This window comes from Rhineura floridana, chromosome 11 (genome assembly GCF_030035675.1).
Source record: "Rhineura floridana isolate rRhiFlo1 chromosome 11, rRhiFlo1.hap2, whole genome shotgun sequence".
Lineage (NCBI taxonomy): Eukaryota > Metazoa > Chordata > Lepidosauria > Squamata > Rhineuridae > Rhineura > Rhineura floridana.
Genome location: NC_084490.1, coordinates 20,665,759 through 20,693,511, shown reverse-complemented (window position 1 = coordinate 20,693,511; position 27,753 = coordinate 20,665,759). Strand labels below are relative to the sequence as shown.

At 45.7% G+C, this 27,753-nt stretch overlaps 1 protein-coding gene across 2 annotated transcripts; it reads right to left on the bottom strand.

The window, feature by feature from the left end:
- Nucleotides 1-500: 500 nt before the first annotated feature.
- TNNT1 (troponin T1, slow skeletal type) lies at nt 501-26,218 on the bottom strand. 2 transcript variants are annotated; one of them, XM_061587993.1, is made up of 11 exons: nt 26,173-26,218; nt 23,691-23,723; nt 16,686-16,707; nt 15,835-15,895; nt 13,910-14,026; nt 8,747-8,824; nt 7,268-7,378; nt 3,754-3,863; nt 3,158-3,248; nt 1,359-1,399; nt 501-786 (listed from the first exon to the last, which is right to left on the bottom strand). In XM_061587993.1, the coding sequence occupies exons 5-11, from the start codon at nt 14,006-14,008 to the stop codon at nt 741-743; spliced, it is 576 nt and encodes a 191-aa protein (XP_061443977.1). In that variant the 5' UTR covers nt 14,009-14,026; nt 15,835-15,895; nt 16,686-16,707; nt 23,691-23,723; nt 26,173-26,218; the 3' UTR covers nt 501-740. The 2 variants fall into 2 exon arrangements, with proteins under 2 accessions (XP_061443977.1, XP_061443978.1); XM_061587994.1 differs by lacking the exon at nt 23,691-23,723 and having other exon boundaries at nt 26,173-26,216.
- Nucleotides 26,219-27,753: the final 1,535 nt, after the last annotated feature.

The following is a 27,753-nucleotide window of genomic DNA, read 5'->3' as shown; positions in this document are numbered from 1 at the left end:
AACAACTTAATTTTTTTTGTTTCAGATTGTTTTTTATTAATTCCTTTATTAATCGCTGCTGCTGTTTTATAACTGTTGTTGTTCACTTTTATGGGGGTGTAATGTGGTTTTAATTGGATGATTTTATTTTATTGTGCTTTATAATATTTTATGGATTTTTGTATACTTCCTTGAAGGGGCAATTACACTCTGAAAGGCAGTATAAAAATCAGGAAATTGTTATTTCAAACACCCTGAACATTTTGTTGCAGGTCCCCTATGTGGAAGAGCATCTGCTTTGTAATACACAGAAGGTCCCAGGTCCAGTCCCCAACATCTCCAGTCAGGAGCTAGGAATGCCCCTTGTCTGAAACCCTAGAGGGCTGCTGCCAGTTACTGTAGACAATACTGAGCTAGATGTGCGTGTTGATAGGTAGATTTTCCATTCTTTCCACCAATAAAATACACAACTCCCCCCCCCCCTTTGTGACTATTAACAGATAGGCGTTTTACTCGCTGGAGAGATTCCACAGAGGGAAGAGGTTGGTTTATTGTGTCTCACTTGTGACACTGAACATGTTACAGGCATGCATGATAGGAAGGAGAATGGACACAGGGCAGGTGGAGGCCAACTTTCAACACAAAACAGAGCAGGGGAAACAATGGCTCGCTGAAGTGAAGCGTGGCTTCTGCTGACTGTGTGAGGGCCTTCCAGATCACTGTGCACGGGGGTGTGTGTGTGAGAGGGTGTGTCTTCTCTTTTACTTCCAGCGGCCACCAAGTCTGGCTTTTCCAGCACCTTTCTTGCTGCAAGGGAGAAATGTACTAGTTACAAATTGTACATTATTCTGCATTATATATATAATTTTTAAAAATTAAGACTCACACCCAGTTTTGTGAATTAAACTAGTCTGCTGTACAATTGTAATATATATGTATATGAAAAATAATTTGTGAGAAAAATTCAAACTCAAAAGTCAAAAGACTGAAATCTGACATACAGCTTTCCAAATCTGAAATATTAAATTTTGGGGGAATTTTCACTGCTGTGTCTGAATTTCAGCTGCCAATGGGTGCAGATCTTTAGTTTTTGGTGACAAGACCTGCGTTTCAGCTCTCTAAAATAGGATTTTGTAACTCAAATATCCATTTTCAAAACTTTTATGTGTTTGAATTTGAAAAATTAATTCATGCAGTGTTCCACTTGAACTCTAGAATCTGTTTCCTCACCAATTCTCCTTTCTATTTTCACACTGTAAGAATCTGGATTCTGGATGTGAAAATACATAAGGCTATTAAAAAATGTGCAGGTGGGCTGTGAGATTTGGGGCAAGGGTATTTTGAGAGTTTGTTGTTCCCCAAATCACAAAGTCACTCACAATTTCTGGGCGTGGCTGATGCGGTTGTAGAGAACATTGATCTGGAGGGGAGGGAAAAACACACAGAGAAAAAAATTGTGGTTAATATCATTTTGGCATTAGGGAAAGTTCTATATCCAAAAGTATCTTAGGCTTTTATTTTTTAGAAGCAGTGGTAAATAATTCACCATAGTTCTCCAATTTAGGTCTAGCTAATTCAGCTTCTTATAACAGTTTATGTCGATGTTTAATCAAGGACCGTAGTTATTTGTTTATTTTTAAAAAATATACCTCACTTTTCCTTTCCGTTCAAAGTGGCTTGCAAATATCAAAGCAAACATAAAAGCAATAATGAAAACAACAAAAACAGAAGCAAAAACAGAAAGAGAACACCAACAATCAATACATTAAACAACAATAGAGACACCCTCCAAATGCCCTTTTTATTTTGCATTCATGATTTGTGCTCTTGATGGTGTTGGGGTGGTCAGTCACAAACAATCCCACTTTCAATACTGTTTGTGCCTGCAAAGGTTTTGGGGCAGTCGCCAGTAGTGTAGTGGCAAGTTCAGAAGTGCAGGGTCCCTTCATAATAGTCATGCCGCACCCCCTCATGGCCATGCCCCCTTTCCCTTGACTCCATTGCTCTCTGTGTTAGCTCATAAGTCCCCACTCCTCTACAATAGACGTCCCTAGGAGCCAATCAGCATGAAAGGGGAGGCTGTGTGTTAGCTACTGAGAAGAGTCTTCTCAATGGCTGGCTCAGCTCCTTTTACTCTGATTGGCTCCAATCAGCACAAAAGGACACAAACTCTTCTCAGTGGCTAATACACTCCCCTTTCATGCTGATTGGTTCATACATAGGGACCTGGTTTGGATCCTGCTCCTAAAAAAGTAACTGGTCTATGACTCCCCATGACCCCGCATGACTACACCCCTGGCAGTTGCACTGCATCATTTCCAGTCAGTGCATATCCGGGAACTTCCTGCTGAAATCCTATAACTTTTTACACCACAAATGTTCTAGTTTGTTTTTGTCCCATTTTTGTTGCACGAGGACCCCTCCAGTTAGCCATAACGTGATAGCATCGGGGAAGCGTCTCAGAACAAACTAAAGCAGAAGAACCCTACCGCTAATGCACTATTATTGGATCAAGAGCATGTTGCAGCATATACCTGCAATAAATAAAATACCAGCCTACTGGGGCCTTGAATCAAAAGCTACTTTAAAAGACTTGAGGCAGGGAGTTCCACATAAGGGGTGTTGCTACACCCCCCAAAAAAAACCTCTCTTGTGTGTTGACCCCACACCCTTGCCTCAGAAGGCAGAGGCACGCACTTTATGGAGTCTTTGTGTATATGTATGTGGTAGATAAAAACAGAACTAGATATTTATTTGTGTGTGTTTATGTGTATGTACACAGGAGCCAGTGTGGTGTAGTAGTTAGGGTGTCAGATGATGGCCTGGGAGAATGAGGTTAAATCCCCACTCAGCCACAAAGCTCACTGTGTGACCTAGGGCCAGTCATTATCTCTCAGCCTAACCTACCTTGCAGGGTTGTTCTGAGGATAAAATGAGGAGGGGGACAACCAAGTATACCACCTTGAACTCCTTGGAGGAAAGGCAGAGCATAAATGTAATAAATGAATAAATAGGGAGTGCAATTCCTCTTGCATTCACTGGACCATTCCATTAACATTGGAGAACAAGATGGTCATACTGCATTTCTGCATTTCGCGCTCTCCTTCCAAACACTTCAAATCTGAGAGCCCCATCTAAGAAGGGAAAAGGGATCTGATCCTTCTCTCTCCCTCCCTACCTCATACTTCTGACATTTGAGTTTCTCCATCAGGTCAAACTTCTCTGATTCTAGTTCATGGATCCAGTCGTGCAGCTCCTTGGCCTTGTCCCTGGACAGAGAGAGAGAGAGGGAGGCAAATTCTATTGATGAGAGAGCCCCTCTGATTAAAAAAAAACTTTCTTGTTTGAAGAGAACACCAACCCGCCCACCCCGTCCCTCCCTGGTCAAGCAGTCAATAGTACCGACTCCAGGAATGGGCCTTGGGCAAGACACCTTCAATGGTCCCTCTCCTTGAATGAGTCTCCCTCCTCCCTGCCATTGCTGCCAGCTGGTGACGTTCCTCTGCCTCACCTTTGCTCCCAGAGAGAGCCAAGCAGGTAGTGGTGGTAGCCCTCCACTCTCTTCAGTGTTGTATTTGCTTGTTTACACCCCCTTGGGCCAAAACGAGAGGTGTTTGGATAAGCCAGTTGCAATGGTGAAGAACAGAAGTGGGTCCAAGTGGGCTCTTGTCAGTGGGTCCCCCTACTGGGGGATGGATCCTTGGCAACTGCCCGGCCATGCCGACGCATGACACCAGCCTTGGCACTCACACGCAGCTCTGCTCTGTTACCAACCTCAGCTCTTGCTCCCCGAAGTTGTCTATGTTGAGTGGTTTCCTCCGCTCTGATAAGATCCGGACCTTCATTTCGCGGCCTGTCTGCCTCTTGCCCCGTTTTTGTTCTGCCTAAGAGAGCCGGGGGGGGGGTTAAAGGGAGTCACTAGCAGAGTCACTAGGTAGCATGGGTTTACATGTGGTGAAGAGCTGCTTATGTAGGAATCTCTGAACAGTTTCTCTGAGATGCAGCTACATGTGGTGTGGACCACCTCTATTATCTGTTTAATTGAGCTTACAGTCTGCCCTGTCCAGAGAGCTCAGGGTGGCTACCAAGAACGAGTAAGTCAAATAACAATAAGCACATTTACCAATGAGGCAGCCTCATGCGAGCTAAATGGGTAAGTTGAATTAGAAGGCAAGACCCACATTTGGCATCATATCACATCAAGGGGCCTTATATTGATGCCCCATCTGCACTATGCACTTAAAGCACTATCATACCACATGGCTTCCCCCAAGGAATCCTGGGACCTGAAAGTAGGGTGCTGAAAGTTGTTAGGAGACCCCTATTCCCCTCATAGAGCTACAGTTCCAGAATTCCTGTGAAAAGGGATTGATTGTAAAACCACTAATAGTGCTTTAATAGTGCTTTAAATGCATAGCATATTTAAATGTATAGAGGGGGCCTGAGTCAGGCCACTGGTCCATCTAGCCTAGGGACAGGGAACTTGTGGTGTGGCCTTTCAGATGCTGTTGGACTAAAACTCCCATCATCCTTGAACATTGGCCATGCTGGCTGACAGTTGGAGTCTGAAACATCTGGAGGGCTACAGGTTCCACACAGCTGCTTAGCCCATTGTTATCTACTCTTAGGGTCTGATGAGATTTTCCCATTCATGTGCTACCTGATCCTTTAGTCTAGCGAGGCTAGGGATTGAATTTGAGACCTTCAGCATGCACAACATATGCTCTGCTGCTGAGGAATGCCTCTTGATATACACCAGAACTATACAAAGTTGCCTGATACCAACTGCACATCTAGTGCTGTATTATCTGCTCTGACCAGTGTTATTACTGGGCATGTTTAGCCTTGAGAAGACTGAGGGGAGATATGATAGCACTGTTCAAGTACCTGAAAGGTTGTCACACAGAGGAGAGCCAGGATCTCTTCTCAATCATCCCAGAATGCAGGACACGGAATAATGGGCTCAAGTTACAGGAAGCCAGTTTTCCACTGAACATCAAGAAAAACTTCCTAACTATTTGAAAGGTACGACAATGGAACCAATTCCCTAGGGAGGTGGTGGGCTCTCCAACACTGGAGGCCTTCAAGAGGCAGCTGGACAGCCACCTGTCGGATATGCTTTTATCTGGGTTCCTGCATTGAGCAGGGGGTTGGACTTATAGGACCCTTCCAACTCTACAATTCTAATAATAATATAATAATAAAATTTTATTTCTAAACCGCCTATCTGGCCAAATTAACGGCCACTCTAGGCGGCGTACAACAATAAAATACAGCATATAAATACAAATACAACATCAAATACAACATCAACATTACTTAGTCAAAAAACCCCACATCTTTACAGAAAAACAAAATTACTCAAAAGTCCCGTAGGCCCGTGTAAACAGCCAAGTTTTCAACTCTCAGCGGAAGCCTGTCAGAGAGGGGGCATGGCGAAGGTTATAAGGCAGAGAATTCCAGAGGGTGGGGGCCACGACCGAAAATGCCCTCTCTCTGGTCTGCACCAGCCCAGCTGTTTTGACTGGCGGGATCGAGAGAAGGTCTTGTGAGGCTGATCTTGTCAGGTGGCCTATCTGATGATGCTGGAGGCGCTCCTTGAGATAAACTGGGCCGAAACCGTGTAGGGCTTTAAAGGTTAACACCAACACCTTGAATTGGGCCCGGTAAACAACTGGTAGCCAGTGCAGATCTTTTAGCACTGGAGTAATATGATCACGGCGATGGCTGTGTTTGATCAAACGTGCCGCCGCATTCTGTACCAGCTGTAATTTCCAGACCGTCTTCAAGGGTAGCCCAACGTAGAGTGCATTACAGTAGTCTAAGCGAGAGGAGACCAGGGCATGTATCACCCGTGGGAGCAGGTGGACAGGAAGGTAGGGTCGCAGACTAAGACTAGCGAAGGCCTTCCTAGGCATAGTTCCTTCCTAGTCATGCTACCTAAGGTCCTTTTTAAATAGATGGCAATTAAATTAACATGGAGGAGCGATCCATCATCAGCCTTTGGTCATGGCAGCTAAACGGAACCTCCAGATTCAATGGAAATATCCCATTGAATAACAGCTGCTAAAGGAGGCAGCAGAGGGGAGGGGAAGATATTGAATTCATGCTTTCCTTGTGGGCTTTCCAGAAGAATCTGGGTGGTCACTGTAGGAAACACGTCACTGGATTGGATGGACTTCTGGTCAGATACAGCAAGACTGTTTTCATGTTCTTATATCAGGGACTGAACTTGGGACCTTTATTTATTTAATTTATTATTTATTTCTTACATTTATACCCCACCTTTCTTTCTTTCATCATAGAACCCAAGGCAGCATACATGCAGTGCCCAGGCAGTCTCCCATCCAGGCACTAACCAGTCCCTGACTTGCTTAGCTTCAGCAAGGTGGTGGCCCCATGTGCCTTCAGACCATAGTCTGGGATCAATATATACCTTCTGCATGTAAAGCAGGGATAAGGAACCTGTGGCCTTCCAGATATTATCAGACTCCAGCTCTCACCACCTAGGACCGTTGTCTATGCTGGCTGGACCTGGTGGGAGTTGGAGTCCAGCAACACCTGGAGGAGGACATAAGTATTCATCCAGACATATCCGATCACAGGAAAGAGATGGTGATTGCAATTGTAAATATAGTCACTAGATAGCACTGCAGTACTACTATACATTTTGTCCCCTCCCAACACTCAGGAGCGAGGCAAATTCACAAAGGGTTGAGGATAGTTGCCAAGGATGGACCTGGTTAGATAAGCTGGGTGTTAGGCTTTTCCCTGGTGTTAGTGTCAATTTGGGGTAGCCAAATCATGTTCAACCCACCTCTCCCTTTCCCTAACAGAAACTCCATATATCCTACAGCAAACCCACCCCTAATGTACAGCATGTGCTGTGTTGCTAAGCTATGGTTTCCCAATGAACGCACACACTGAGAAAATTGATTGGCATGTAAGCGGCTGAAATATTATGAAGCAACCTGAATCTCCTGTCATGCATTGCACCAGTGCTTCATGGGCACCAGGAGTGGATCTGCTTCAAGAGAGGCTACATTTCCACTGGGCAGCAGGAGAATGAGTTCAGGACTACAGGTCCCAGCATACAACCTGGCAAGCTATAAATCAGCTGTCCAGGGTGGGTCCATTTGACCACCACAACATTTGTCCTGTAGGACAATATTTTGAAATAATGGACACTTGTGTACAGCAGCATCTTGGTATCGCTTCTGGAAAAGAAAGGAAGAAAAAGATCCATGATTGTCCATAAATTCATCCTCCCTATCGCCTGGCAGCTTACCTTTACCAGGTATCCACCAAAATGAGCTCCCATGTTGAGCACTTTCTTCTTCTTGGCATCGTCTTCTGCTCGTTTCTTAGCCTCTTCCTCTTCCTTCCTCATCTTCTCTTCCTGCGTGGGGCAACAGTGTAGAATCCGTCATCAAAAAGGCAGGGAGAAGAGACAGTTCCCTTTAACTATTTTTTGACATTTTTTCCATTTATATTCCACCCTTCCTCCCAAAGGAGCCCAGGCACCAAACATGTCAATAATAGAAAATGTTTTTAAAAGCATTAAGAAAAAGTTTAAAAGCATTGTAAAAGAGGCTTCTTCCACTTGGGGCAGAGCCAACCACCCAGAATAAGTTGCAGCACTATTATCTAAGGCCCAGTCTAGGGTTAGCTGCTGCTGAAGCAACATTCAACATTTGCTCTCTAGTCCCACATGGAGCTGTCCATCCTGAACTCTTCCCTTGCCATAAAGTAAAATGGCAGCTCCTGCTTGGCACTAGCTATCAGTTACAGGGCTCTTGCAATGATCAGTTGGGATGGAAAGAGTTCAAGGAGAAGAGAAGTCAAAAGTTGTTGGCCTCTCAGCTGAGCAGAGGCCCTGCAGCCCTGTCTCTCTCTTCCTCTGCTATATAGCTTGATGGATGGACGGATGGACGGACGGACGGATGATTGCAGCTAGATGACAGTGGTGGAAGAACCTTGTGGAAGAAGTCCTTCAATCCCATCTTTTGTGTTTTCCCAAAGTGCTCTAGGACCCAACAACTGGAGGAGAAGCCCCCTCCAGTAGGCACTTTGCCAAGGGCCCTTTCAAACCTGGAGCCGGCCCTACACATTTGTGAGCCTGAACCAGCAGTTGAAGACCAATGAATGCACTAAGGCAGCATCTCTGGACTACAGTTCCCATCCTCTCCGACCCGTGGCCATGCTGGCTGGGGCTGATGAGGATTGGATTTGGAGTCCAGCAAATATGTGGTTGGGGAGGCTGGGGGAGGCTGCACTAGGGCTGTGTTTCAATCCTATTTCTGTTCTTTGCCATCTTGAACTTCTCAGCCTTCCCTTATAAGCTAGAATAGGGGTGGGGAGCCTTTCTGAGACCAAGGGCTGCATCCCAATCTGGGCAATGTTATGGTGGCCGCAGGCAAAAGTGGCCACAATGACAAATGTAGATATTACCATTTGGACAGTAGGCTAGTTTCTTACACACACTCATGCCCCACCCCTGTTCTTCCTGCTCCAGGCAAGCAAGAGGCATGATCAGAGTTCAAGGACACATTAGAGCCAGGCAAAAAACACTCAAGGAGGGTATGAAGTAGAGCTGGTGAGAGGCATGGTCTGGGGACAGGAGCGTGGCCTGGGATGGATGGACGGACGGACGGACCTGAGGGCCAGATATAGGGGCCTGGATTTGGCCCCTAGGCCTGTGGTTCCCCATCCTGAGCTTGAATGTGAAGCTCCCCTCCTCCCCTCACCAAGGGATGATGATACTCACAGCAAGTTTGGCTTGCCGCTCCCGTTCCTTCTCCGTGCGGACCCGCTGCTGCTCAGCACGCTCTGCCCGCCGGCGCTCCTGCCAAAGGACACAAGAGATGGCTCAGACCTTTGCAACTCTCAGTGAAAATGGTGCTAAGCAAATTTGCAGCAGCATTGGCTAAACATTTGGATCAGCTGCCTAGTGGCCAGAGCTGTTCAACAGTGGAACAGACTGCCTTGGAAGGCGGTGGGTGGGCCCTCCATCACTGGAGGTATTTCAGCAGAAGCTGGACAGAAGCCACTTGTCTGCTGTGAGGTGTGAACAGCTTCCTTTTTGTCACACAATCTGCTGAGTTCTGGGATGCTGTAGTTCCATCTTACATTGAGCAGGGGGATGGAATAGGTGACCTCCAAGACCCCTTCCCATTCTGTGGTTCTATGAGATTAACACAAAGCAGGTTTAAATCCATGGAAAAGAAATATGCATTCTCCCACCCACACCCTGAATGGTCCTGTGGAACTCTCTTGTCATTTGGAATAACTGTCATTACCTCTGAGTCCAGCAGTGGTCAAGACTCAGAGTCAGAGGCTGCAGGCTTTCTAGCTAAGGAGCCAAACCAGGTCTCTGAGCCTGCAGCTGGAGATCAAGAAGCAACTGAGTCTGAGGAACCTGAGCCTCTAGAGGAACCTCCTGTACCTACAGGACTAGAGCCTGGACCCTCATGGTCACCTTCTCCTGAGCCTGAGGAACCAAATTCCTTCCACTGCACACCACCAGGCAGAGGGCTAAGGAACAGAGGATAAGTGCCCATCTTCAGGCCAGAGGAGTGGCCCTCTAAGAATCTAGAGTTAGGGGGTGGAGCCTGAGAGAGTTAGGGGGTGGAGCCTGAGAGAGGTAGTCTGAGAACAGGAGCTTTAAAAGGCTCGGTCCACTTTCAGCCATTGTGGGAGTAAGTTGCTTGCTTGGAGCTATCCGTGGTCCTGAAATGTCAGCCCAGCCCAGCCTGCCTCCCTCTCTGTGAGATCTGGCATCAGACCAGAACATGACAATAAACCATGTGTTTGAGGATTTATCTTTTTTTCAGTGCTGAGGGAACAGCTTCCTTTTTGTAATGCAACCTGCCACATGGTGTCCTTTTTAAAAAGTCCTTCAACACAATATGCAAGCGCATCCCCTCTCCTGTTTTGCATTCAGCATCTAAGACCTCATGCCTACGCAGCTAACCAACCACTAGGTGGGAGTAAAGAGCAATAGTTCCTTTCCATTGGGAGATCATGTTCTGAGGATGTGTGCATGTGTGTGTGTGTATATATATATATATATATATACATTTCCATCCAGCATCTCCTAACTATCATTGAGCAATCAGGGAGAACTACCCATTGCTGGCAAACTCTGAACATCTTGCTACAGCCATCAACAAGCATCCTGTTGTAGTATTTCACCAGCCTCCTAATTTATGCAGACTGTTAGAGAGAGCTGTCCTGAAGCCACCTATCAGCAATCCTGGGTCTCATCCTTGTCACTCCAAAAGCTGCATCACCTGTGTGTACCTCAGGGAGACAGCTACTTTCAAAAGCACTAGGACAGGCAGAACATATTACACCAAATAGAACATCACCTGCAAAAGACCAGGATGTCATATCCAAGATGTAGGAAAAACTACAACTGACCTACGCACATGCTTCAGAAACCACAAATCATCAATCTTGACAAAAAAAGTGAAGCAACCAGTTGCAAAACACTACAATACTGAGGGCCACAGCCTGTTGGACTTTTCAATAATACCTATAGAGATGCCAACAGATCCAGCAGCACTGACTGAGAGGGACCACTTTTGGATATAACCTCTGGACACATTGGCACGACATGGCCTCAACCTGGAGGATAGTACCAACACTACTTAGCTTCTGCAAATGAAGCCCCTCTGAGCATTCCATCCTCCAAGCTCTATAACTGCCTCCTTGGTAACAGCATTTGTATGTTAGCAGCTGATGAAGGCGGAAGCAGAAACGTTTTGGTAGAACAATAAAAACCTCTGTTTTGTTAATCACAATTACATGATTATATTCCCCACTCCCCCCTTGCCCATACTGGCTGAGGCTAGTGGTAGGTGTAGTTCAAAACATCTGGAGGGCATCAAGTTGAGGAGGCTGTCCTAGAGAGAGATCCTGGACTCCAAAATGCATTTAGTCTATTCACTGTTCTCACTTCCCCTCCCTGCCTCCTTTCCATCGGCCAAACATTTGACTCAGATGCCACCTATCTGAAAAAGTTAAAAATCTATGCAGTTTTTAAAAAACGAGCCTTCTACAAATCTGAACACCATTCATGCCTCCATACACCCACCAAAGAGGTAACCAAATAGCGAAGCCTGCAAGGAGGAAAGAAAAGAGGTTAGGGGACGACAAGGCAATGAAAAGGGTGGCAGCAAAAGGTGAGAAGAGGGGGGGAATGTGAGAGAATAAGCTTCAATAAAACCTTCAGTCTATATTGCACAGATTTGCCCAAGATCTCCCTATATTTTTTTAGAGCAGGGATGCGGAACCTGTGGTCGTCCAGCAATAACTGGAGGGCCACAGGTTCCGCATCATCTCTGAGCATTGGCCAAGCTGGCTGGGGCTGATGGGAGTTGGGAGCCCAATAACATCTGGAGGGCCATAGGCTCTTCATCTGTCTCTTCTTGAGACCTCCCTTCTAGGGCGTGATCTTTACATGGTACTTCTTTCAGTTTTGCCTTTCCAGTTAGTACATGCATTTTAGCAGCCAGTGCTGTTTTTCTGCTCCAGCCCTGTTGTTTAAATATAAATAGATTCCTAGAGTTCAAAGGGACCTTAAAGGTTATCTAGTTCAATGGCCAGCTCAGTGCAGGATTTGCAATCCAGGATGCAACTACAGGATTCAAACACTGGTGGGAAAAGTGTGCAGATATTTATATTTCAAAAGACCATTGCCTACACATTCCAGGGGCCAGATTCATACATTTTACCAATTTTTAAAAATAGCTCCCAGATATTTATCTACACCACTGCTGCCTCTCAAGTGGAATCAACGTGCTCTTGTAAAACAGGTCGCTTGTAAAAATGTCAAACAAATCAGACCCTTCGATGCAACCTTGAAGAACAAGTTGTGTCTCTCTTGCATGAACATTTGTCTTTCTGGGTAACCTTTTAAAACTTCTTCTCCCTTTTGGTAGCTTCTTAGTTGCTAAAATTCTATAACATCCCTTCCCCCTGCAACTGAAATCCAATATGCTCCTTTTGCGGTCACGCTGGTCAAGGCAATGGAGAACTATGACTGAAACCCGTCTCTTTAAAGTTTTGAAAAAACAACACCAGCAGTCTGTTCTCTGTTTCTCAAATGGAACAAATAGTAGAAAATCACATGGAGAAAGGGTTAAAGGACATAAATGGGACTGTTTTCCTTAAGTCTAAGTCTAACATGGGTGGTGGCGGTTTCATCTCAGTTGCCTGTGAGGGAAATAGGGATGGAAATATCCGTCAATTTCAGTTCTCTCAGTTTCTCACTTTTCTAATGTTAAATTCAGTCCTCTACATTTCTGCAGAGATCGGCAATTTGTTTTAAAATCCTCATGAAAATTCTCCACCATTTTAGTGCAAATTTCTCCAAATAAACACATTTTTGTAGGCAGTTTTGACGGAGGTACACATTTTGCAAGCCATTTCTCAGCACGTCATGCCTTCTTGCATGTCATTTCCACTCGTGTATTCTTTTTTATGCACACTTGTCCCTAATATATGCATTTTTGTAAGTGTTGCTTAGTTGGCAAACTGCATCCCAAAATTCTAATAAATGCGAATTTCGAAGGATGGCTGTGTTTCGGTTCTCATATTGTTTCAGAAAATGTGGATTTAATACATTCTGCTTGAAATGCGAACTAAATTGAAATTCTCACCCATCCCTAGTGGGGAAAGAGTTAAAAAGTTACGGAAGATGGTAGCTCAGTGGCGGAGTATCTGCTTTGTATGCAGAAGCTCCTAGGTTCAATCCCTGGTATATCCAGATGGGGCTGAGGATATTCCTCGGCCTGAAATCCTGGAGATCTGTTGAGGAAGGGCTGTGGCCCAGTGGGAGGGCATGTGCTTTGCATGCAGAAGACCCCAGGTTCAATCCCCGGCATCTCCAAGTAGGGCTCGGGAAAAACACCCAGCTTGAAACCCGAGAGAGCCTCTGCCAAGTCATTGTAGACAACACCCTGGTAGATGGGCAAAGGGTCTGACTCTGCCTAAGGCAGCTCCCTAAACCTCTCATGTGCTGCATTCCCAGTGAACGTAGCCCCCCATGCCTGCAATTAAATAAACCACAATGTGATTGTGATGCAATTTGTGCTGAGTGTTGTTAGGTCTTCAGCAGCGGATGGTATAAACTAAGGGTGGGAAGCAAGTCAACTGTACTGTACTGCTGGAGCACTGACCAATTGAAAATGAACCTCCCAATGCCCTCTAGATGTTGTTGGACTCCCAATGCCCATCAGCCCCAGCTAGTACGGCCAAGGATCAGGGATGATGGCAGCTGGAGTTCAATGAGTTCAAGGATGGTCAGGGGACGCGAAACAAAGCCCTGTGAGGAGAGACTGAAAGAACTGGGCATGTTTAGACTTGAGAGGAGAAGACTGAGGGGAGAAATGATAGCACTCTTCAAGTACTTGAAAGGTTGCCACACAGAGGAGGGCCAGGATCTCATCTTGGTCATCCCAGAGTGCAGGACACAGAAAAATGGGCTCAAGTTACAGGAAGCCAAATTTCGGCTGAACATCAGGAAAAACTTCCTGACTATTAGAGTGGTATGACAATGGAACCAATGACCTAGGGAGGTGGTGGGCTCTCCAACACCGGGGGCACTCAAGAAGCAGCTGGACAGCCACCTGTCAGGTATGCTTTAAGTTGGATTCCTGCATTGAGCAGGGGGTTGGACTTGAGGGCCTTATAGGCCTCTTCCAGCTCTATGATTCTATGATTCCATGAGATATGGAGGACAGATTGGGGAAGACTGGCATATGCTAATAGACACTTATGCAAAAGAGAGGAAGCTGGTAGGAGCTTCACCGCTAAAATGAGCAGGGTTAATTCGTATAAGATATGCTGTGGGGGTCGGCTGGCACAGTGACTAGAACCCCCTCTGCTCCCAGCTACCCACAATCCTTAGCTGCCCAGAACTTACAATCCTCGACATGAGACCAACGAGTTCTTCCTCTTCTTTCTTCCTCTGCTCAAAGTGCACATCAATGAGGGTCTGCAGCTCCAGGAGATCCTTCTCCATACGCTTCCGGTGGATGTCCTGCCCATCAGGCAGAGGGAGAGGGAGAGGTTAGTTTGAAGGGGGTGAATTCTTCCAGACTGTTCTGTGCATGTCTCCTTGTGCAGACCTACAGAGGACTCTTGAAAGGTGTTGTATGGATGGAAAAATCCTACTTGTCAGGACAGGACTCTTAAAGGTACAGGAGCTCCCTCAGGGTCTGATCATGGACCATAAGTCTCCTAGCTTCTTCTTGGCCATTATCCCAAATACATTAAGGCAAAACTAGATGTTGCACTGGAGACTTTTGTATAAATCCCCTGACTTTTTTTTTAATAAAATGCAGCCACAGGAGCATGCAAACATAAGTGGGAAAAAGGACTGTTTTAACTGTTAAATTTCAGCCCTTTCCTTTCCAGCTATTTTTCCACTTAAAAAGGAGAACAGACACAGGCTGCCATACTTCTATCCCTCCCCTCCCAGCCCTTGGAACAAAAAACAGCTCTGGGGAGGGGATTTTGAATGGGAAAATGCTGGCACCCCTTCCCCTCTCCTTCCTCCACTGCTGAAGGTAACAGCTTCCTGCAGCGATTTTTCATTGAAAACTATGTTGAGAGATGGTCACATATGTCTACCATGGAATGCCTAGCTTGCTTCTGAGTAGGTAAACCAGTTAAGGACATGGTGAATTGAACAACTAGGCCCAAATTCTGACAGTATGCCAGGGGTGGCTAAGCTGTGGCCCTCCAGATGTTGCTGAACTTCAACACCAACCAGCCCCAGGTAGTGTTGTTCATGGAGGATGGAAGCTGTAGTTCAGCAACATCTGGAGGCCAACAGCTTAGCCACCCCTGCCATAGATTCTCGTCCCATATCCTTCCTCGTTCATCCTGGAGGAGTTTAGGGGCAGGCATGGTTGCCTAGTAACTGGTTTAGCCCAGAGGCATTTTGGGAGTACATTCTATAGTTTGCTAGCAGCCAGCAATGGAGGCTGGCCAATGAGACACTCTCCCACCAACCTAAGACCGCTCCCAGCCAGCCCACCCACCTTCTTTTACATTCAGCCCAAGGGGTGGCACTGCCTCTCATCTTCCTCCTCCTTAGGCCACATGCACACCATACATTTATTCCACCATTCTTCCACTTTAAACGGTCATGGCTTCCCCCAAAGAATCCTGGGAAGTGTCATTTGTGAAGGGTGCTGAGAGTTGTCAGGAGGCTCCTATTCTCCTCACAATTCTCAGTGTGCTTTAAGCGCCAGTCCTTCTTCACAGAGAACTGTGAAAACTGTAGCTCTGTGAGGGCACTACAGGACTCCTAACAACTTTCAGCACCCTTCACAAACTACGCTTCCCAGGATTCTTTGAGAGAAGTCATGACTGTTTAAAGTGGAATAAATGTATGGTGTGAATGTGGTCTTAGTGTCAGCATTTCCCCTTGTAGAACTCAGCAGGAAGAAGGATGGGGACCAAACTACTTGGCCTTGCCTCTCATTTGCTCTGGCGCCACCTACTGTTGGCCTCCCTGTCTTCCGCCCTGCGAGTCCCAAAGGCAGCTACCACTGGCAGCCAGTTAAGGTTGGCAACTGATAAGGCAAAAAGGGGCTGGCCTGTTGTTCTGCCTGGAACAGCAATTTGGTGCATAGCAATCAGCATGTGGATTTGTTGACAGCATGGGGACAAATGTTATCACCAGCTAGTGTCTGCAGATGGAGCTGCTGTTGACAACACATGTGGTCAGCTGGCAGTAATATCTTTCTAGGCAGAGGCTGTTTATGTGGAAGATTTGGGAGCATCTGGGAAGAGATAAAAAAAAAAGATAGGGATAGTTTAACAAAACCAAATGCTCACATCGAAATCCACTCTCTCTCCCTCAGGGATTTTTGGAGGAGCCAACTGAGGAACCACTGGCCTTTGTGTGGGCAAACGTGGACAAGAAAAGAAGAATACAGTTAATATTTGAAAATGCTATCAACAAAAAACAAAACAGATAATCTCTTCCATCCCCCCTTGAATTAGACATATTGGCAAACAGAGCTGAAAAGAATTGCCTAGGGGTGTGTGTGCGTGTCTGTGGGCATGCTTTGAGTGGGGATGGGGAGAGAATTGTTCCTCAAAGTTTCTAAGCTTGCATGTCAAAAATCAGGATCTCCCAAGTGCACGTTTTCAATTTTGTGTTGGGTTGTCATTTTTTAAAGGATTATTACTTCTTAAATTGATTAACTAACCATCTCAAAGCAATGAGCAATAAAAAGTAATACACATTGAATCCAAAACATCACACATCAAAGAATTAATGTCAACACAGTAACAACAATCCACTCCTGTGATCACACTAAGTCATAATGCGCTCATCAAAAAAACCCAACCCAGCTCCTTCTAATCACATAACATGACCACCGTGAGATTAATCAACTAATCTAAAAATCCCCTCGCCCCTGAATAGACAATAAAAATATCAATGCTCAAATGGCTTTGGTGCCTTTTATCAGCTGCATACCAGATGGTGATTCAAGAACTACTGCCACTGAGATACCATCATGGGGGAAACGTGAATTTCAACCTGTCTAGCAGGGAAAAAATGGTGGCAACTCTACTTTTGTGTGCATTGCTTCTTCCACCCAGCAGCGAGAACATCAGCATCTAACGCCCCCACACTTAATGAACTTCCTTGAAAGAAACACCCTATATCTGTCACATACCTTGGTCTGGGGCGTTCTTCCTCTAGAAACAGAAGGCAAAGAAAGGCCATTAATCGATGCAGCACAGAAAGAAATCTTGGGAGAATGAACAGTCGGTAGGCTGTACTGCAGTTGCCTCCAAACGCTCTGGAGGGCAATGGGGAAGAGATCCCATATATATGCCCTGTGGCAAATGTTGGAATAGGAGACTATGCATGCAGACGGTCCTAGGTTCAATCCCTGGTGTCTGCAGGTAGAGCTGAGAAAGACTCCTGCTCGAAACTTTGGAGAGCCGCTGCTGCCGTCCAGTATTGACAATACTGAGCTAGATAGACTAGTCGTCTAACGTAGTACTGTATAAGGCAAGCTTCCTACGTTCTTCCTATGCCATGTTAACAGTGGCGGGATTATGAATGGAAGTGTTCATAACAAGAAAAAAAGGGGTGAACAGAGGAAGAGGGGCGCATTATGTGAGCCCATCTGCTGGAATGGGAATGGCAAGAAGCCACTGAAGTCCAGCTAGGCCCAAAAGGGCAAGGGCTCACCCTGTAAGGCCAGCAATTTCTGGCTGCATTACAACTGTTCCATAAAGGTTGATTTATCTTTCAGGAGCTTCTGAGGCTGTTTTAAAATGACTGTAAGCAGCCCATTTCCATGTGAGCTGATCATTATAATAACCTTGTAACATCAAGAATTTGATGCCTGAGTCTGCTAGTTTTCCTGTTTCAACCCCATTCTTTTTTTCCCCCTTTTGTGGCATGCCTTTTAAAAAATTGTGTAAGCCTGAGGGCAGCGCTTTTATAGGGCTCTAAGCTGCACTGGAAAGTTTTCTGGGTAAACAGTGAGGTATAAATGCTTAGACTGAATAGATGAACAAATTAAAGAATTAATGAATAAATATATAAGTAAGGGCAACAATAATGTACAAAGGCCTTGTGTTGAATGTCACATCACTTGCTTCAAAACCACACAAGGCCGTTCAAGTATAATTTTGGCCTTGAGCGTAATCATTTTACAAGGGGACCATTATTGTTCCTGTTATAGTCTACGCTGACATGTTGTCCTCTTGTTTTTCTCTGTTTGTTTTAAACTTCATTGGTCTTCATATTAGTAATTGTTCTGTCGAACCAGTGGACTGCTTCTTACATTGGTTTATATTTTCATTGGATTTTAATTACTGGAATTATCGATCATCTCAAGCTTTTTTCTTTTTCCTTCAGGAGGGAAGTTGCAGCAATTGGTCAAGTAAAGGAGTACTTTTGGCAAATGAAACAGAAAAGCACAGTAAAAGAGAACAGGCAGAGAAGCCCACCTTTCAATAAGATTTGTTTTGGGGAGGTAGGCAGTGTCAGGCTCCGGCCTTGGGAAAGGGCCGTAGGCTCAGTGGCATGCAGAAGGCCCCAGGTTCAAACCTCAACATTTCTGAGCAGGGCTGGGTGAAACTCTGGCCTGAACCCCTGGAGAGCCACTGCCAGTCAGTGTAGATGGTGTAGCTGGATCAGTGGGCTGACTCAGTAGAAGAGAGATTCCTATGTTCCTGTGGCTGTCAGTGAGGCACGGTTACTGGGGCCCTCTCTGTCATCAAGAAGAGAATGTACACGTTGAAAATTCTCTCATGCCGCCTCCAGCCATCCTGTGTGACCTCTGCAAAGTGAGAACAGCAGTCCTGCTGGGCTGATGGGCCCTTTGCCAGGATCTAGGAAATAACTGACTTTGCTGCCCTCTGAAGCTAGTTGCAGCGGGGAGATTTCAATTATCACTGGGAAGCACAAATTGTTGCATTGTCACAAAGAGACAGATACACTTTAAGAAAAGAAGGGATCAAGAACAGGTCAATGTGAAAGTTATAGATTGTGTGGGATTGGGGGAAAGAGAAAGGAATGCAGAAATTTTGCACTGACAAAGGAGGTCATGCATGGGTATAGGGTCACTGGATCTATCCACCTGTTGATCCGTCTGCAGCTGAGAATTACACTTGGTGCATCTGGTGCAGTGGCCTCTAGTCCACAGAAACTTATGCCAGCCTCCCCTATCCTTGGGTTGTATTCAATGCTAGTCCCACTCCTAATAGACCCATTCAGATTAACAGATCCATGTTAGTTATGTTTCTTAACTCCAATGGGTCTACTCTGAGTTGGACTAGCATTAGATAGAATCCTTGGTGCTCTCTAGATGGACTACAACTCCCATCAGCCTGAGTCAGCATGAGACTGATCTAAAACAGCCTCCCAAATTTTTCAGGATATTTGTTGGTGGTGAAATGAGGCATTTTTGTGGGGGAGGAAGGTAAAATTCTCCAACAATTCCCAGAAAACTCTGTTCAGAGAAATTTCAGCTCACTTAATGTTGAACGAAATTCTCTTGTTAGTTCATACTGATGCATGAAGAGAGCAAGGGGCTAAGAGAGGAGGACTGGAAGCCAGAGGGGCCAAGTCCATTGCTTCTTTCAACAATATTAAAATAATATTAAACAATGTTAAACCTGGATCTACAACTGCACCAAAAATTCAGGGATGGTGAAATTTGCACAGAACTCAGGAAGCCATTTTGCTGAATATTCTCCAGGGGACAATGATATTCTCAACAGTTTAGGAGGAGCTCAAAAAAAGAAAAATGGTTAAAAATTGTTTCCTGAGAAATTTTGGGTCAGCCCTAGTTGAAAGCAGAACATTGTCTGTAGAGCAGCTGAAAATTTCAGAGTTGGCTTGGAGGGACCTGAGTTCAGAATCCAACCCCAGACCTCGGGGCAGTCAGTGGGTGAGTCCAGACAAACACCAAATGGAAGACAGTTTTCATGATCATGGTTCACAGGGATGTCTATAGGTACTGGAAAATATCTATAACCCCTATCTGGGCTTAGATATGTTGCTTCCCTTATAGACATGATAGGGACACACATGTTCTCAACACAGATACATAGAGAACACACTACTTGCATGTATCCAGAACATGTGTGGCACACGGACAGCACCAGAGGCTCATAGATATATCTCTATAAAATATATCAACAAGGCCTGTTCTGTTAGAAACCTGAGCGCACCCTCCTCTCTTTGGGGTGTGTGGACAGGTAAGGAGGAAACATCTCGGGAGTCAGAAATACATCATAGGAGCTGCCAGAGAAAGGTGTGTAAGTAGAGTAAGCAAGGCCAGGAGTTCAGCTGACTTTAGGTTGGACTCATGAGGACAGCTAGGTTGGTGTTTCATATCCATTCGGCACCACACACACACCCATCCATCCATGTCATCTTATCCTTGCCCATCCATGTACAGGGGCATTTTCACAAGCTCACATCTCTATTCTCCTCCCAGCTCTTGCTTTCTAAAAAGAGAGGTACCACCTAGAAGCCCCACCCTAGTGGGGAAGACTGTATCAAGGGTGACCTGTCTGTCTGTCTGTTCAGTCTGCTGTCCTGGTGTTCACTGTTGACACGCAACTTCAAGGGCTGTCCAGCTCTCCATTCTGGTGGTTTTTAAATAAATATTTAAAGCAGACTTGGATTGGACAGCCCTTCAAACCGAAGATTCTGTAAAGTTGGACATGTGGTCATCTTGCATCCAATCCCTGCAATCATCCACTCTACTCCATGGGCTCATCCACACATTCCCTATTCATCTCTCCTGCCAATGATCAGCTTGAGTCTACTGTTGCATCAGAATGAGGCAGAGCCTTTGGCCCAGTATTTTATGGGGGTGGGTGAAAAGAAAACATCCTTGCAGACAGGGACAGAAAGTTGTCTTACCTTAATTTAGACAAAGTGGCTGAGATTTTTTTCTTCTTTTTTTTTTAATACACTTAAAAAAAACAACCTTGCAGCCATTTGTAAAGCGTTCCACAGTCTCCTGGCAGCGTGTCCTGGACAAGAATGCCTCATGCCTCAATGCTTCAATATGTTAGTGGTCCAACACATGTATCGGGGCAACTCTAGACCTTGTTTTTGCTACTGAGCATGGGGAAAGTGATCTGGATGTGGGGAGTTTTACAACACTCCCTTTGTCATGGACAGACCACTGCTTGCTGAAGTTTAGACTTTCAGTAACCTCTTCCCTCTGCAAGGGTGGGGGACCTATTAAAATGGTCTGCCCCCGGAGACTAATGGATCCTGAAGGTTTTCAAAGGGCTCTGGGGGATTTTCTGGCTGATAGGACTGGCGCTCCTGCTGAAGCCCTGGTCGCTCTGTGGAATACGGAGATGACCCGGGCTGTAAACATGATCGCTCCTGCACGTCCTCTCCTGTGTAGAGCTCATACAGCTCCATGGTATACTCCGGAGCTGAGAGCGATGAAGCAAGATAGAAGGAGGCTTGAGCGGAAATGGAGACGAACTCCCGACGGATACAATTATGCGCTGGTTAGTGCTTCGACTAAGCTCTATGTAGGAGCAGTGAAGGCAGCTAAAAAACATCATTTTGCTGCCACTATTAAATCATCTCTTTGCCGCCCAGCGGAGCTCTTTCGAGTTGTCCGGGGGCTTCTCCATTCAAACCCTCCGGACACGGTGGAATCATCGGAGGCCCGCTGTAATCAGTTTGCCGATCACTTCCAGAATAAGATCTCATGTATCCGCCAGGACCTAGACTCTCAAGTTATAGCAGTAGATCCTAGTGAAATGTCCGGAGCACAGTCTTGTCCTGTTTTGTTGGATGAGCTTCAGTTGGTTCAACTCGAGGACGTGGACAAGGTGCTTGGACAGGTACGTGCAACCACTTCGGTACTGGATCCTTGCCCCTCCTGGCTGATAAAAACTAGTAGGAATGGAACAGGTAGCTGGGCCAAGGAAGTGATAAATGCCTCTTTACGCGAGGGAGTGGTCCCGGGCTGTCTGAAAGAGGCAGTGGTGAGACCACTCCTGAAAAAGCCTTCCTTGGACCCAGACAATTTTAACAGCTACAGGCCAGTGGCGAATGTTCCATTCCTGGGCAAGGTCTTGGAACGGGTGGTTGCTGGCCAGCTCCAGGCGCTATTGGATGAAACTGATTATCTAGATCCATTTCAATCGGGTTTTAGGCCCGGTTTTGGCACTGAGACAGCCTTGGTCGCCCTGTACGATGACCTATGTCGGGAAAGAGACAGAGGGAGTGTAACTCTGTTGATTCTCCTTGATCTCTCAGCGGCTTTTGATACCATCGACCATGGTATCCTTCTGGAGAAGCTCGCGGAGTTGGGAGTTGGAGGTACTGCTTGGCAGTGGTTCCGCTCCTACTTGGCGGGTCGTCTCCAGATGGTAGTGCTTGGGGAACATTGCTCGACACCGTGGGCTCTCCAATATGGGGTCCCGCAGGGGTCAGTTTTGTCCCCCCTGCTTTTTAATATCTACATGAAGACGTTGGGAGAGGTCATCAGGAGTTTTGGAGTGCGTTGTCATCAGTATGCTGATGACACGCAGCTCTACTTCTCCTTTTCATCTTCTTCAGGTGAGGCTGTCGATTTGCTGAACCGTTGCCTGGCCGCGACAATGGACTGGATGAGAGTTAACAAACTGAAGCTCAATCCAGACAAGACTGAGATGCTGTTGGTGGACGGGTTCTCTGATCGGATGGTGGATATATACCCTGTCCTGGACGGGGTTACACTCCCCCTAAAGGACCGGGTTCGTAGTCTGGGAGTCTTTTTAGACTCTTCCCTCTCACTTGAGGCTCAAGTAGCCTCGGTGGTTAGGAATGCGTTTTACCAACTTCGGTTGGTAGCCCAGCTACGTCCCTATTTGAGTAAAGAGGACCTTACATCAGTGGTACATGCTCTGGTAACCTCACGTTTGGATTACTGTAATGCGCTTTACGTAGGGCTACCTTTGAAGACAGTTCGGAAGCTACAACTAGTGCAAAATGCGGCGGCCAGATTGCTGACAAGGACCAAGCGGTCCGAGCATATAACACCTGTTCTGGCCAGCTTGCACTGGTTGCCAATATGTTTCTGGGCTAGATTCAAAGTGTTGGTATTAACCTATAAAGCCTTATACGGTGCGGGACCACGATACCTTGCGGAACGCCTCTTCCGATATGAACCGGCCCGTGCACTACGTTCTGCTACGAAGGCCCTCCTCCGGGTTCCAACTCACAGGGAGGCCCGGAGGGTGATGACAAGATCTAGGGCCTTCTCAGTGGTGGCCCCCGAACTATGGAACAGTCTCCCCGAGGAAGTACGCCTGGCGCCGACTCTGCTCTCCTTCCGGCGCCAGGTCAAAACCTTCCTATTCTCTGAAGCATTTTAAGTTACACTGATTTACTTTTTAAAATGTTTATTGTATTGGATTGTTGATTGTATTTTAGTATTATTTTGTTATTCATTGTATTTTTATGCTATTTTATGTTCACCGCCCAGAGAGCTATTGCTAGTTGGGCGGTATATAAATTTAATAAATAAATAAATGAGGATGACACCTCATAATGACATAGCACTTTCCTCTGATGTACTTGGGGAAAAAAGATGGCTGCCTCAATTGGCCTTCAATACTGCAGACAGTGGATTGTGTTGTTGGATGCTCCCCTACATTAACAACTCCACGCAAGAAAAAAAAAAGTAGGCACAACAGGAACCAGACTGGCCTGGATCCTTTCTTCCTGGTGTGCTAGCTTTTTACTTGCATGGAGGTGGTAATGTAGGGGAGCACTCAAAAATGGTATCCCCCCTCCACCTACAACAGGAATGAAGAACCAATGTTGTTGGACTACAACTCCCATTAGCCCCAGCCAGCATGGTCACTGGCCAGGGATGATGGGAGTTGTAGTCCAACAACATCAGGAGGGTCACAGGTTCCCTATCCCTAGCCTAGAGTCTGCGGTGGTATATAATAGGTAGCCTATTCTACCACCTCAGCAGGTATAGACCAGGGCATGAGTGACCATGCATGTATGTCAACATCCATCCATCCATCCATTCACCTGTGGCTGCGTGACCCAGTTTTGCCCCTCACCTGTGACATGTCATGTGTTGCTGAAGGGGAGGAAAAGCAATGTTTGATTTAACTTGTCCCCCCTCCTGAGTGTGTGCCCCCCCCAAAAGGAAGAACAGAGTGAAGGAGAAATATACCTGGCTCAGGAGCCGACTCAGGTTCTTCAGCCACTGCAAACAACATACATCACAGGTTCAGGAGGGTGGGGAACACACATGGGGAGGAGATGAGGTGGAGCAAGGAGAGAGAGGGAAGTTGTAGGGTAGAGACCAAAGTCATGAGAGAAAGGAAAAGATAGTTAGATCAATCCATCTACAGGAGGGGTGGGGAACCCGTCAGTCTTCCAGAGGTTGTCAGATCCATCTCCCATCATCCTTGACACTGACCATGCTGACTGGGGCTGATATGAGTTGGGAGTCTAACAACCTCTGGCAGGCCAAAGCTTCCCCACCCTGATCTACAGGAGGATAAAAATGGGGGATGGGGGAAGCAGGGACATTATAAAAAACGTGAGTTGTTAGCCAAGGGAAGGAAACCCACCCATCTCCTCAGCCCCTACATGGGGACAGCCAGTGCCCTACACCAGGAATGGAGAACCCCTGGCCTTCCAGATGTTGTTGAACTCCAACCAGCCCCAGCCAGCATGGGCAGTGGTCAGGCAGGATGGCAACAACATCTGGAGGGCCACACAGGTCCCCCATCCCTGCCCTAGAGGCTGAAAGACCCAGAACAGAGTGCTGGGGTCTTCATCCCAAAAACATGGAAGGAGATTCAAATTCATCTTAGTGGGGCAAAGTCAAGCTCTGCCACAACTTGTTGGAATGAAACTGCAGTTTCTCTGCCACAGACATTGAGGTTTAGAGGTGGTACTTTAACTTTTCTGCCGTAAAGAAATTTTTGTCTCCATATTGGATGAGAGACCCAGTCATGTCTGCACTGGAAATCCTGTAAAGGATTCTGTGGCATGTTTTATTTGCACAGAGTGCACTCACAGCCCTGGCCAGGCCTGCTGGCTCTTGCTCTTGCCTTGAGGGAACTGAGAATGCACCCTAGAACACAACAGACGCTCCTTGTGGCTGTCCATTATAAGGGAAAAGCAGTAGTACTGGGCAAATTGTCTCCCATTATGGATCCTCTCAAGAAGGAACCCAAAGATCTGTTCCAGGACACAGTTTGCAATCCACTGAGGTATAGCATAAAATGCCCCTCATGATAAGCTGGGGCTGTATTCACATAAATGGCAAAGCATGTTAGGTGCTCCTGTGGATAATTTTAAGGAAAGGATATCCTATAGGACATTTACGAAAGAGGTTTAAAATGGGATACAAAATAGAGCCATGTAAAAAAAATTGCCCTTGAAAATATTTGAGGTGAAAAGTGAGGAGCTTTCAGGGGGTGAGATGGGGTATGCTCCTGGAAAACTCTCTAAATAGGACTTTTTCGCTCCTTTTTGCTGACTGTTTGCACCTGTTTTCTCCCTTTGCTGTTGTTTTGGTGGCAAGTTTGTGTTCTTTTGGCCTGGGGTTTTCTGCTTAGATAATCAGGGATCACATGAGGAACACAAATGACCATGGAACCATGTCGCCAATCAGATTTGATTGTGTGGTGATGTCGCTGAGGGAAAGAAGAAACACATCGGGTCAGTTCTCTCCATTCAAAGTGAAGGCAATATTGTTTGGCCTTAGTGATGTCACCATGTAGCAAAATCTGCCTACATGGTGTCACAGTCACATTGTGTGTCTTAGGTGATCCCTGATTGGTACTACAATGTCATCATTCTTTCTCTGCCTCTTCCCCACAACTTTTGCCTTCTTAAAAAAAATCAGTAAGGGAGACACTTTTCAGGGGGCACAAAAAATTGGTCAAGATAATCGGCTCCATATTTTGGCTCAGCTTTCATTTAGAATACCGTGCAATACTCAGAACTAGCACAAGGTGCATATGTTTTATATACCAGTATTGGTATCAGAGAACAAAATTTGTAGAAGAAAATCTTGGTTATAACTGGAATGCAACATTGATGACTACCATCAAACACTGTAGCCTAGTTAAGTAAAAAATAAATACATAAAAAATTAAAAATGGGGAGAGGAAAGGAAAAGAAGGAAGTTATGAGCATGAATAAAGGGACCAGCTTCAAGCATCTGAGAGATGGAATGAGGATTGTAAAAACATTTGAAACAACATCGGACCCAGTTATGACATAGAGTTATTGCACATGTGACATTAAAATCTTGTTGGTCAATTTCATAACATGTAAAAAGAAACTTGTAAAAAAAAGTGAGGTGTAGCCCCAGTGATGCATCCCAAACTGAAAGCCAGAAGGGAGAAAATTTGTGAGTGACAGCAGGGAGCCCTACAAGGCATGGGGAGAGAAACCAGACATCCTGTGTTCATAGGTTCCCAATTCCAATTGAAATGACCCTATTTCCCTCCCAGAGAGATGGAACCCTGATCCTAACCCCTCTGAATCCTTTTGGTCACTATGGGGCAAGGAAGATTTTTGGTTCTCCTCCATATAAACCACCCCTTAACTCTGTGAGACTCCCACGGGCCTAAAATAGGGAGAAGGTTCTGAGGAAGAGGAGTGGAAAGGATAGATGGGTGACATCACCTCACCTTCTTCTTCAGCTTGTTCCTCTTCTTCAGGAATAAGAGAGAAAGAGAGAGAGACACCAAAGACAGAGAGTGAGACAGAGAGAGAGAGAGAGTCTTTTTAGCTTGGCGAGGGGGAGGGTGGCATCCACAGGGGATATTGCTTGCTGATTAATGCAAGTTAGGCAAAAGTATGGGGAACAAGGGTGAGTGAGTGTGAGAATGTTCCCAATGGCGGCTTGCCTTTTAGCTCCCCCTGTGGGAGGAAGATGCTCTTACAAGCAAACAGTTTAAAAAAATAGAAAGGACCACTCAGGACTGGACAGAGAGAGGTTCTTTTCTTGCTCTGGAAAGAACACAACATCTGTCTATATTAGGGCACTTCCAGATAATCTGCTTACTGAGCATTCATCATGATTTATTTATAAGGAGATTAGATGACCTTGGCTGTTTAATGAGCATTCATTCTGATTGGTTTGCAAGGAGGTTAGATGATGTTGCATCAAAGCAAGCGTTATCCCACACTTTCCAGTGCATTTCCCCAACAATTTCTGTATTACAAATGCTTCGATCATTTGGGGAAGCAGCTTTGTTGCACAAGACCTCCCAAACTACTATAATTTTATTTATTTGTTTATTTATTTATTATTAGATTTATATCCTGCCCTTCCTTCCAGTAGGAGCCCAGGGCACAACCTGAATTTGTTGGAAACACATATGAAAAAAGTGATAGTCTGGAAGCACTTTGTAGGGATAGAAAGCAATAATGATGGTGCAGATACCACCAAACCAGCAAAAAGGCACTCTGAGTCTTTTCCTTTAAATGAGTTAATAGTGTCATATGCCTGCAGACAAAAAAAACCCTGCTAAATAAACAAACAAAGTATTCACTTTTCTTCATTGTGAAAGGAGGCTGGTAAATTTGTGATGCAGGCATTCGTTAATCTAATAAATAATAATAAGAATTTGCTGTCCTGATCTGGGCCTTTGAAGGCTGCTTCTACACGAGATATTCAGCATGCAATCACGATGCTCCATTCACTCATGTTTGTTCACAAAATCACCATCCATCTGGAACCCCCCTGGATTTCCCCAGTACTGCTTCTGTCTGTTGTCTTTCCAGGAATTTCTACCCCCCCCCAAAGTACAGAAGAGTTGCAGAACTGGTGCAAGTATAGACGCCCTTAGCATGACTCCCATTTTATTTCCCCATTTAATCTGGATTTACCTTCTCTGGGGAAAATCTGGTAGGTAAAGCAAAAATGTGGAAACACACCTAGTAAGTAAAGCAAAAATGTGGGAAAATGTGGAAATCTAGTAAATCTGGATTTAAATGCCATGGCATTTTCATGAAGATGACCTTGTGTAGATGCCAGGAAAAAACCTGCATGGATGAGCAGCACCGAGTCCACAATAAACTGCTACGAGGAAGTACCCCAGTTTGATTGGGGTTTCAGTGCTGGTTGCTGAGAGAAGGCTGGGTAAATGGGCCACAGCAGAGGTGGGCAGAGAGGAGCCTGGAGGAGCAGAGCTGGAAATGTATTTATTTATTATCTTAAAAAGAGTGAATGTGGGCAAATGCAGGGGAAGGTGCTGCTCAGGCAA

Excerpts from the sequence above, each read along its gene's own strand:
- TNNT1 (XM_061587993.1), bottom strand. The coding sequence starts at position 14,008 with ATGGAGAAGGATCTCCTGGAGCTGCAGACCCTCATTGATGTGCACTTT. Across the intron at positions 3,249-3,753 it reads TTCGGGGAGCAAGAGCTGAG|GGACAAGGCCAAGGAGCTGC; the intron begins GTTGGTAACAGA and ends CTCTCTGTCCAG. Across the intron at positions 1,400-3,157 it reads TCAAATGTCAGAAGTATGAG|ATCAATGTTCTCTACAACCG; the intron begins GTAGGGAGGGAG and ends CCTCCCCTCCAG.